Source organism: Trichechus manatus, unplaced genomic scaffold, assembly GCF_000243295.1.
Source record: "Trichechus manatus latirostris isolate Lorelei unplaced genomic scaffold, TriManLat1.0 scaffold00205, whole genome shotgun sequence".
NCBI lineage: Eukaryota > Metazoa > Chordata > Mammalia > Sirenia > Trichechidae > Trichechus > Trichechus manatus.
In genome coordinates this window covers 2,292,695-2,305,139 of record NW_004444141.1, presented here as the reverse complement: position 1 = coordinate 2,305,139, position 12,445 = coordinate 2,292,695, and the positions used below count along the sequence as shown (strand labels likewise).

The following is a 12,445-nucleotide window of genomic DNA, read 5'->3' as shown; positions in this document are numbered from 1 at the left end:
AATTTGCTACAATGACTGATAGAACTCATGGAAACGATTGCCTATACTTACAGTTACTCATTTATTATAACTAGAAAGGATACAGGCGTAGAGACGCATCAGGCAAGGTCTGGGAGAGATCCCAGCACCAGGAGGCTTCCGTTGTCCCCAGGGATGTGCCCACCCTCTTCCACGCACAGATGTTCTCACCAATCTGTGAGGCTCAGAGAGCACTCCAAGGTCCCAGGTCCCCTAGTCATCATGACTGGGGCCTTAATGCAGAGTTATAATCGGTCTAATCAGTGAATGTGCATGATTATATCAGGCCCCCCTCCGTTCCTGAAGTTCTCCAGGTATGCGGCCTGTGTAGCCCCTACTTGCCTGCCTATTTTAGAAAGACAAAGACCACCGAAGTTGCCCAGGCTGTTTTTAGAAACCAGAGTCAAAGGGCAAAGCTAAATTCTTTGTCCCACAGAGACAGGATTAGTTTTAGTTATGCAGATGCATAGCATGTGTGATTTTTATTGTTTGTTTTTTTTTTATTGTAGCCAAAGATTAGAAATAAGAGCACAAGTTGCAGATGCCTTCTTATCCAAGTTCCAGCTGACTCCTGATGAAATGAGTCTTCTCCGAGGTACAAGAGAAGGACCAGTTACTGAGGTATTCTGCTTTCTGTTGGGATGTTTTAAAGCATACTGGTTACAGATGCTGTAGGGAAATGACTCTTTTAAGGCTTTATTTTCCCATCTGAAAAATAGAGTTTGATCCAAAAACATTTAAAAATTTTAAATTTGAAAAGTATGAGGTACATTTTTAAATTAATTTGTTGCAATTTTTATTTTTTCAAATTTTTTTTTATTTATTTAGGTAATAAAAGAATACAACAAGGCTTATAATAGAGCATGAGTCACCTCTTCCACTTCTCCCCGCCTCTAATCTTTGGCAACCATTTCAACCTTGCTAATTGCTGCTTTTGTATATTCTGTGTTCTAGATTTAATAGTTAAAAAGAGTATGCCGTGATTGTTATGTTAAATTTTTAACTTGATTTTCTGTCCTGAAATATGAGGATTTAGCCTCCTGTCTCCCTCTGTCCACTCCTTCCTGCATAAACGTGTACACATTCACACTGTTTCTCTCTTTCAGTCCTCATAGTATAGTTACGTCACACTTCTGTGGATGTTACAGTGATGTTACAGTGATCACAGGTTCTTTCTTTTACAACTTTTGTTTCTCCTGGAAATTGCTTATCTTTCATCTCATTAATCTTTTTTTAACCTATCATTATTCTTTTCACATTCATTGACAGTGCTACAAAACCTCAATATGAGGAGCAAGATTCATTTCTTTTTTTTTCCTTGAAGATGTTCTGAGGAATTCTTTAGCCTCCTAACTGAGTTGGGGTGTAAATCTAAGCCTGCTGTCAGCATTCTGACACATGAGATCATGATGGGCTCTCCCTGATGTCACTGTGATCTTACCTCCTAGACAAGAATGAGACCAGTCACCTGGGTGTAGGGAGTTAAGTAGGTGAGAAGATTTGGTTTGGATATATTATTTATTAGTAGGTTACCTCCCTTATCCTTCAAGGAACTTTGCACGTTTGAAATACTTGGCATCTCACCCTGTCTCCGCTTGGCAGAAAGTAGAGGAGAAGGTTTCTAGCTTTAGTCATATTAAAAAAAAAAATGCATTATTTTCATGTGTGGAACCCTATTTGTGGCTATCTGGAAACTATGAGATGCCAGTACATTTTGCTAAAGAAAAAGAAGTGTGGTGTTGAGCAACAGACATGTAGTTAATGAGCCTGTTAGGTGTCCTACTCTCTATTTGATTCTTGGGTGAGGAGGGAAGAACAGGTCTATAAAAGATAGATGAAACATTGTCTTTAGTGATAAGAACGCCATGCTTAATTACATCATAAAATATATAATACATACACATTTTGCTTTATATAATTAGATTTGCATTTCTTTCTCACTAGACTGTATGCTTCTTGAGGAAAGGGATTTTTTTGTTTTTATGAATTTTTCCCCTGGCATGTAGCACACCATATGGCACTTTGGAGCTCTGGTAGCACAGTGGTTAAGGGCTTGGCTGCTAACCATAAAAGGTTGGTAGTTTGAACCCACCAGCTGCTCCTTGGAAACCCTATAGGGCAGTTCTACTCTGTCCTGTAGGGTTGCTATGAGTTGGAATCCTCTTGACAGCAACAGGTTTGGTTTTTGGTTTTGTTTAGGCATTGAATTAATGTATGTTTTAAAATGTGAATAAGTATATTTTACACCCTTTATAAGAACTTAGAGAAAGTTGAGATCAGTATAGGAAGGCTTCATCAGAATAGGCAAAATAATTTGTTTTCCTTTTGTAGTACAATTTCAATTAGAGTTATATGTACTTTTATCTGAAAAAAAATGGACATTTTAAAGTCATTCTTAATTTTAAAGGATTTTTTCAAAGCATTGGGAAGAGTAAAACAAATTCATAATGATGTCAAAGTTCTCTTGCGAACAAACCAACAAACGGCAGGGTGAGTAACCTTTTCATTGAAGTGATTACATTGCCCCTTATATTTCCGAAATTGTAAAGACATTCTATGTTCTTTTTTTTTTTTTTAACAGTTTCTACATGTACAATTTAGTGACATTGAGTTGTGCAACCATTCTTACCCTCCTTTTCTGAGTTGTTCCTCTCCCATTAATATAAACTCACTGACCCCTAAGATTCCTATTATCTAATCTTTCAAGTTGCTGTTATGACTTTGATCCCATATAGATAGTTCTTGAAAGAGCAGACTGCTCAAGGCAGACCTTTTTTTAGTGCTTAAGTTAAACTATCATTAGGCTTTAAGAAGAGTTCAAGGGTTAGTTTAGGTTTAAGGTTTAAAGATTATCTCAGGGCAGTAGATTTAGGGTCTACATTCCTTTTGAAACTACATGACATTTTGTGGGAGCCCTGGTGGCACAGTGGTTAAAAGCTCAGCTGCTAACCAAAAGGTCGGCAGTTTGAATCTACCAGCTGCTCCTTGGAAACCCTACAGGGCAGTTGGAATGGACTCGAGGGAAACAGTTTTTTTTTCTTTTTTTACATTTTGTGAATTAGGAGTTTAATCCTTGTTTATCTTTGGATAAAGGGAGGTTATACCCTGACAGGTTTAGAGTAAAGGGGCAGTTGGATAACTAAGTGATGGTATTAAAATTTGACATTTATTTAATTGAAAAAAATTTTGAAAAGTAATTTCATAAAATGATAAAAATAATATACTGTAACCAAATCGTTCTTTAATCAAACAAACTAATTAGGTGCTTAGATGTATCTCTTGGCTAGAAGTTTAAATTACAATGAATTTTAAATTTTTTTAGCTTAGAAATTATGGAACAGATGGCCTTGCTTCAAGAAACAGCTTATGAAAGACTTTACCGATGGACTCAAAGTAAGTTAGTTGTTTTTCATGTGGTATAGATTTCATAACTGTTAGTGACTAATTTTTTAATATCACTTGATCTTTATTTTTATCTATTTTGATCTTAGCACTAAAAAAGTATTTAAAAAAACAAACAAAGTTTGCATTTGAACATATTGTGCACTGTGTTCATATTATGTGCATCTGCTATCAGCCAAGCACTGTGCTTGATTAAGGATGGGAATAAAAAAAGACGACAGTATTTCTGCCCTGGATTATCTTCAAATTAATTAGACATCTCTTGTTATTTACGTAACTGTATTATAAATGGTATATTACTTTCCTGTTGCTTCAGTAACAGATCCCCACAAACTCAGTGTCTTAAAGCCACCAGATTATCTCACAGCTGTAGGTCAGAAATCCGACACGCGTTTTGCTAGGCTAAAATCAGTATGTTGGCAGGCCTGCGCTCCTTCTGGGGGCTCTAGGGAAGCCTCCGTTCCCTTGCTCATTCAGTTTGTTGGCAGGACTCAGTTCCTTGTGGTTGTAGGACTGAGATTTCAGTTTCTTTGCTGGCTGTCCACTAAGGGCCTTCCCCACCTTCTAGAGACCACCAGCATTCCTTGGCTGGTGGCCTTCTTCCATCTTCAGAGTCAGCCACAGAGGGCCAGTTTCCCTTAAGCTCTGAATCTCTCCTGCCTCTTCTTCACCTCACCTCTGATTAAATCTTTTACCAGCCACATCCATTTTTAAAGGGCCTGTGTGGTTACATTGGGGTCATCTGGGTAATCCAGGATGATCTCCCTAGTGTAAGGTTTATAACCTTAATTCCATCTGCAGAGTCATTAAGGTAACATACATGTTCTAGGGATTAGGATATGGACATCTTGGGGGGGTCATTTTTTTTTTTTTTTAATATTTTATTGTACTTCAGGTGAAGGCTTACAGAACAAATAGTTTCTCATGAAACAGTAGTACACATGTTGTTTTATGACATTGGTTAACAACCCCACAACATATTAACCCTCTATCTTCTCAACCTTTTTTTTTTGGTGAAAATACACATAGCCAAAGATACACTGTTTCAAAGATTTCTGCATGCACAGTTCAGTGACATTGACTACGCTCTTCCAATTGTGCTGTTATTCTCACTTAAGATGAAGGCTTACAGAACAAAACAGTTTCTCATTTAACAGTTACTACAAATGTTTCCCTATGACAATGGTTAACAATCTCACAACACATCAACAATATCCTTACTCAACCTTGGGTTCCCTATCACCAGCTTCCTTGTCCCCTTCTGCCTTCTGGCCCTTGTCACTGGACTCCTGTACCTCGTTAGTCTCATTTGGTTTTATGGGGCTGTCCACTCCCAGGCTGAACAGTGAACCTCGGAGGTAGCTTCACCACTGAGCTAAAAGGGTGTCTGGGGGCCATGCTCTCGAGGTTTCTCCAGTCTCCTTTAGGCCAGTAAATCTGGTCTTTTTTTGTGAGTTAGAATTATGCTCTACATCCTTCTCCAGCTCTGTCCAGAACCCTCTGTTGTGATCCTGGTCAGAGCAGTCAGTGGGGGGAGGGGGGAGGGTCATTATTTTGCTTGTCACAAGTCATTTATTTGACTTAGTTAATATGTGTATTCTTTTGTTTTAAAAAATTTTAATAAACTGTTTAGATAAACAGCCTGTTACATCCAGGTAAGTTAGGACAAGCAAGAATGGAGCAGAAGAACTGCTACTTTAATAGGTGTTACCACCTGACTGAAGGAGTTGGCATTAAATCCAGTCAACCATTTGCACCAGAACTGTACTGACTTTAGTCAGGATGATTTACTCTTTTTATCTCCCAAACCTGCTCCTTTTTCTTCCTCTTTTATTGTTCACACCGTTTTCTTCCATCTGGATTGTTGTTGTCTGGTTTTCTCGGTGTCTAAATCCTATCTCAGCCTTCAAGGCTGAACTTGGATTCTCTACCTTCCTGGAACTTTCCGTGACTGCCTCGAATCACAGTGTCTTTTCCCATCCCTGAGCACTTACTGCTGGAAATTCTTATGTAGCACTTAGAGCATGCTACCCTGTGTTCAGGTAAGGGCATTGCCTCACATGACTCTGCGTTCACGTGACGTCCAGCATAATGGTTCCAAACTGGGCTCTGACTCTTAGGGACTGTGAAGTCATTTTAAGATACCTCTAATTCCATACATGCATGTGTTTTTTTTCTCAGTCACATACACCAGAAAGTTAGGAATTTCCAAACAGGTTCTAACTTCTTTGACTGTAATAGGCACTTAGGAAACATTTTATGAATAAAATCAGAATAGTAAAATGTAAGCACAGAGATTTCTTCTAAGAGCTTAAAATCCAGACTATTTTGAAATTAAAATTTTACTACCATGTATTAATTATCCACATAAACGATTTTAGCAAGCTGCTTAAGAAATGTAATTTTTCATGTACCCCCCTTTCCCGCTGAATCTAGCACACTGCCACGTGTATAGCAGTTCCAGACCTGCTGCCGTCGAGTTGATTCCGACTCATAGCGACCCTGCAGGACAGAGTAGAACTGCCCCATAGGGTTTCTAAGATTGCAAACCTTTACGGGCACAGAGTGCTACGTCTTTCTCCTGTGGAGTGGCTCGTGGGTTCAAACTGCTTTAACTACTCTGCCACCAGGGCTCCTGTATAGCAGTTATTCAGTAAATATTTGTTTGTTGACCAGTTTCTTCAGAACTGTAGTTTATTATAATACTAAAATAGAGATTTGGGTTGTACCAGATGGCATATGTGGTCATTTAAAGTTATATAAATACTTAAGCATAAATTTTTGGTTTGAGTGACAACATAACTAGTTTCTGATTGCATATTCTCTAGAATTTTCCAAGCAGTCTTTTCATGTGAAATTTGCTACAGAATTTAGATTCCTGGTGTGCAATGGGCATAATGAAGACCTAATTTTAATTTAACAAGAGTTACAATGTTAATTATTTTTCAGGTGAGTGCAGAACGTTGACACAAGAATCATGTGACATATCTCCAGTATTAACTCAGGCAGTGGAAGCCCTGCAGGATAGACCTGTCTTATACAAGTTGGTGACTTTCCTCATGAAAAAAAGATAAACCTACATTTTCTTTGATAATTTACATTAATTTCCAGTGTTGTCAAATTCATATGTAGTAGTGTGAGCAATATTTTTGGTAATTCACAGTGATATTTTTACCTTATGTTGTGTGTATATCATTGGAATGTGAATGTATTTGCATATTACTTACTGTAGAATACGATATGGAGGGGAAAAAACAGGATCCCCTATATCTAGACTGCCTCTTGTTTATATAGAGATTATGGAGCTTTCCCCCAATCTGTCATTTTATTAACTACCTTGGAATTATAAATAACTAAAATTCCTCCATCAACCCTGCCCTGGAGAGGAGACCAAATGGGGACTTAGGGATATAACTACCCAGAGATGAAAAAAAGAGAATGGAAAATCAGGGATCTATTAACAGGATGCAAGAAAAGAGAGGCTGGGGACTTTGATCCTGTAATCTCTGCCAGCCGTGAGATATGTAGTAATGCTGTGGATAAAAATCCTATGCATTGTTAACTTGTTCATATGTATATTTTCTCATAGTGACCCTATAGGACAGAGTAGAACTGCTCCATAGGGTTTCCAAGGAGTGGCTGGTGGATTCAAACTGCTGACCATTTGGTTAGCAGCTTTAGCTCGCTGTAGATCTTAACCACTGCACCACCAGGGTCAACTTGTTGGCAGTGGGAGAGAGTGATATATATTTTTATTATTCTATAATTTTATTCTTTCATTTCCCATATGAAGTAAAATTAAATACTGTTTTTTAATGCCTATAGTAATATGAAAATGAGCTTTAGGGAGATCAAGAGAAAGATGACTTAATTAAGGGAATAGAAAGCCAAGATGCTTCTACATAGGCATTTAAGCCTACTCTGAATCATCCCTTTCAGATGCTCCTTATGATATTTTTAGGGGATTTCCCCATTACTTTCTGAGTGGAACTTTTCATATCCTCTGTAGTAAAGTTTCAGAACACAAATGCTGGGACAGTTGTTTAAGATAAGAGTACACCATTCTAAGTGCTAGATATACAATATCTATAAAACCCTGCCCTCAGATTATTTTATTTTATGGAAATAGATACAGACGAATCCATTTTAATAGAATATGTAATTGCTATTCTAGCAGTCATGTCTCAGGTGCTGTGGGATCATACAGTATGACTCTAGTGATTCTGCGGTAGGGAAAGGGGATGAACTCAAAGAAAGTTCCCTAAGGCAAGGTTGAATAGGTGTTTTCTGGGGAGAGAAGAGGGAACAGTAGGTGTAAGGATGTGGATTGAGAAAGAACATGTGTCTTTGGGAAATTAATTGCAAGAGCTTGCACTGACTATTAGATTAGTAGCAAGGGGTAGATCATAATAGCCTTGAATGCTGTGCATGTACATATGATAAGCTAATGCTCACTGTTGATCTGCAGCTCAACAGATTATATCTACTTAGAAATTTCTTTCCCAACTTTTTCAGTTTAAGGTATTGGTGTTGATTATTAGAGTCGTTAAGTACTTAAAACCTGTAGTGTTTGATTTTAGTAATGTGTTACCTTGTCTGCTACCATGTAAATCCATTTTTACTAAATTATGATCTTTGGTTGACACTTGAAAAGCAGCGGTATTATATAATGGTTTAGAAGGTAGGCTCTTGAGTCAGATTTCTTTGACAAGCCCTGGAACATTTTTAAGTTTCCGTTTCCTTGGCTGTAAAATGAGGATAATAATAGTGCCTATCTTACAGGGTGGTTGTGCAGTGGAAATTGATTGTTCACATAAGATACTTCGCATAAGACTTGACGGCATCACTCAGTATTAGCTGTTGTTTTTATTTTGAAAGGAAAAAAATAGAAAGCTATCAACTAAAAAGGGTGTATTAAAGGTCTAAATCACAGCCGTGGAAAAAGCGTCAAAGACAAAGAGTAGAGCTAAAATAGAGAGACAAAGTTTATCTCTAAAGGCTGCATGACAGGGAATGGGGGCATTAGTGCAATTTGAAAGATTGTGAGAGACATTCAGAAGTCACTGGGTGGTACAAACGATTAATGTGTTCAGCTGCTAACCAAAGGGTTGGTGGATCGAGTCCACCCAGAGTCACCTCAGAAGAAAAGGTTGGTTGGTGATCTACTTCCAAAAAATCAGCTGTTGAAAACTCTATGGACCACAGTTCTACTCTGACACACATAGGGCTGCCGTGAGTTGGAGGTCGACTCGACGACAGCTGGGTAGTGCAAATGATCAAGTGTTTAAGTACTAGGCTGCTAACCAAAGGTTGGTGAGTCGAGTTCACCCAGAGGTACCTCAGAAGAAAGGCCTGGTGATCTACTTCAGAAAAAGCAGCCTTTGAAAACCCTGTGGAGCACAGATCTACTCTGGTGCACGTGCGATCGCCATGAGTCAGAATCAACTCAGAGCTATCTGATTTTGAGAGGCATTTGGAAACTGAGTGGGGAAGAAGTAGGTTTTGAAGACTAGTTGATTAAGATAACATGTTTGCTAAAAGGGAACATTATTTTCAAAGTGGTTGTTTCCTTGAATTTAGGGGAAACTTGATAATCACACTAGCCACCAGATGGCAGTGTATAAGTAAAGTAGTGTGTAAAGTTTCACTGTTTTTATGTCTCTGGTATGTAGGTATCATGTGTGAGGAGAACGTCAGTTATTGAATTCCCTGAGTGAATTCTTCTCAGTATGTAACTGGAATGCTCATACATTAGTAACTTGTTTTTAAAATTATTGTTGTTTAAATGAAGTTTACATTTCAAGTTAGTCTCCCATACAAAAATTTATACATACATTGTTATATGACCCTAATTGCTCTCCCCTTACTGTGGCAGCACACTCCCCCTTCTACCCCTGATTCCCCATGTCCATTCAACCAGCTCCTAACCCTCTCTGCCTTCCCATCTCGCCTCCGGACAGAAGCTGCCCGTTGAGTCTCTTGAAATGCATTAGTAACTTTTAATAAATCAACACAAATATTTCTTAAAAAAGAAATTTATTATAAATGGAAATAAAAAAATTGATTTCTTTTTTCCTTTGGTAATGTTTATATTCCTGTGGAATATAAATTGTTTAAGAATGTACTCATATGTACAATGCTGATTTTTTTCATTCTTTATGTATTTGTTGCATTAATAAGAGAGCATTCTACTATTCTTTTTTAATTTGCTTTTTGACCAAAATTTTTCTTCTTTTTATGTAACTGAGCATAATAAAAAATGGGGTTTTTAATTTTTCATTTTAACTGTAGGTATATTAGGGTATTTACATAATTTTAACATTCAACTTTGTAAAGGTTGCATTTTGAATTTTTGACCCTTGTTAAGGAAGTTTTCTTCTTTGGGAAAAGATGTTTCATGTCTATAGATGATATTGAAGGCTCACTGTAGCTCATGCTATTTTTGCTTCGGATGTCTTCCTGCAGAAAGTTTTTGCATTAATATTGTTTATTGGTATTTCATACTATTGTGCATATTAAATTTCATTGTTTGCCAGGTTTGATAATTTCCCCCCATTTAGAATGCCAGTAGATTCACTTGTTTCTAATATAACTTGTGGTCACAGTGGTCAGTCCTAGAAAAGAAATTATATTATTTTTGCTTAATGTGATCAGAAGGGTCTTGGGAGTGAGGATTAGTTTTATATAGTTAAAAAGTTAATAGTTTGTGAATTTTTTTGCTGTAATGGGTAAGTAATCTGAGCATAAGTTTATTATTTCTTAGAATTGGGTGATTGTTTGTAAGAATACCTTTTCCCTATTAAACAAAATTATAATTTAAGAGCATGAGGGAAAAAAAATAGAAGTGAGCATTTTTGTTCAGTTTTGTTTTTTGAAAAAAAGAAAATGATGCATGACAGTGATGCATTTTAGCAAACTTAGCTCCATATTGCGTTTTCCCTTTCCTTGTGAATATGTGGAAACCCTGGTGGCATAATGGTTAAGTGCTATGGCTGCTAACCAAAAGGTCAGCAGTTCACATCCACCAGGCACTCCTTGGAAAGTCCATGGGGCAGTTCCACTCTGTCCTATAGGGTCGCTATGAGTTGGAATTGACTCGAGGGCAACAGGTTTGGTTTTTTGGTTTATGTGAATGTGTCATGCAGGGAATTTCAAAACTATTTCCTTTTAACTGAAAACACACACACACACATATAAAGGACAGTCTGGATAGTAGTAAACAGTCCTTAAGAAAGATTCAGATTTCTAAAAATTTGTATCTACTGACCACTTTACTTTTTTCTTTTATTTGAAAATACTGCTTTTTCTAGCTTTCTTATATTTAAAAAAAGTGTTTTTTTTTAAACTATGTGGTATATTAAAAAAAGCAGATCTTCAGAAACCATATATCTGATAAGAATCTAATAACCAAAATATATATAAAACTTTAACAACTTAACAACAAAAAGATATAAATAACCCAATCAAAAATGGGCAAAGGACATAAATAGACATTTCACTGAAGAGGACATTCAGATGGCCACCAAACACACAAAAAGATGCTCTATGTTATTAACCATCAGGGAGATGTAAATCAAAACCACAATGAGGTACCATTTTACTCCAACTAGAATGGCTAAGATAAAAAAAAAAAAAAAAAAAAAACCCTGAAAAATAGCAAATGTTGGCAAGAATGTGGGGAAATTGGAACCCTTATTCATTGCTGGTAGGAATGCAAAATGGTACAGCCAGTGTGGGAAACAGTGTGGTGGTCCTTCAAAAAACTAAAATAGAACTACCAGATGACCCAGCAGTTCCACTCCTAGGTATATACCGAAAAGACTTGAAAACAGAGACTCAGAGATTTGTACACTAGTGTTCATTGCAGCACCGTTCACAATAGCCAAAAGGTGGAAACAACCTAAATGCCCATCAACAGATGAATGGATAAACAAAATGTGGTGCATACATACAGTGGAATACTAAGCCATAAAGAGAAATGAAGTCTTGATACATGCTGCAACATGGAATGAGTTTGAAGACGTTATACCAACTGAAATAAGTCAATCACAAAAGGACAAATATTGTATGACCTCACTTATATAAAAGACAAGAATAGGCAAATGTATGCAGACCAAAATTTATTAGTGGCTATGGGGATGGGGGGGGGAAGGAGTTACTGCTTATAAAGCACTGAGTTTCTGTTTACAGTGATGGGAAAATTGCATTGATTAAGGGTAGGGTTACATAGCTCCTTAATATAGTTGATGTCCATAAATTGTACACCTATAAAAAGTTGAATTGGCAGAAGTTATAAGTATATTTACAACAACAACAAAAGAGTAGCTGCTGAGGCACACCTCTTGGGGTTTGGTTTCTTGTTCTGGAGGTTTAGGGTCATGGTTTCATGGGACATACCAGTTAATTGGCCTCACATTGTGTTTATTGCTTCCATTCTGTCTCCTAGTTCGTTGCATGGTGCTTGGGGTCTTAAAAGCTTGCAAGCCATCCAGGGTACATGTATTCGTCTGGAGCAACAAGGGAAGAAAGAGAGTCAGGAATAGGGAGAGGAAATGGAATGTGTGGCTAATTGCCTCCATGAGCAAGTTGCCTCTTTTGTCATGAGACCAGAAGCTGGTGTGGGATGGTTCCCAGTTACCATTAATGAACATTTTGATCAAAGATTCCATAGAAGAATCCTGATCAAAAGGATGAAATTGTAGAACATAGTTTCAAATTTCATGGAATCCAGGGTTTCTGGAGTCATTGAGGCTGGATAAACCCCCAAAATTACTGCCCTGAGATAATCTCTAAACCTCAAACTGAAAATATACCCTGAAGTCTTGTTTAAACCAAATAATAGTTTAGCTTAACTAGTAAAAATGTCTGCCTTGAGTATTGTGCTCTTTTAAGAGCTGTCTATATGGAATCAAATTGACAATAGCAACTCAAAAGATTAGATAGGACACCTAGAGCGGTGAGTTTATGTTAATGGGGGAGGAACAATTTGGAAAAGGGGAGTGAGAATGGTTACACAACTCGTAGA

General features: G+C 37.3%; 1 protein-coding gene across 2 annotated transcripts in view; it reads left to right on the top strand.

The window, feature by feature from the left end:
* Positions 1 to 12,445, top strand: part of COG6 (component of oligomeric golgi complex 6) — a 149,700-nt gene that overhangs the window by 40,836 nt on the left and 96,419 nt on the right. For both annotated transcript variants that reach the window (XM_004388073.1, XM_023742224.1), the window contains exons 5-8: positions 528 to 639; positions 2,426 to 2,508; positions 3,341 to 3,411; positions 6,370 to 6,463. In XM_004388073.1, coding sequence (XP_004388130.1) covers positions 528 to 639; positions 2,426 to 2,508; positions 3,341 to 3,411; positions 6,370 to 6,463 — 360 coding nt within the window. The remainder of the gene's footprint in view (positions 1 to 527; positions 640 to 2,425; positions 2,509 to 3,340; positions 3,412 to 6,369; positions 6,464 to 12,445) is intronic.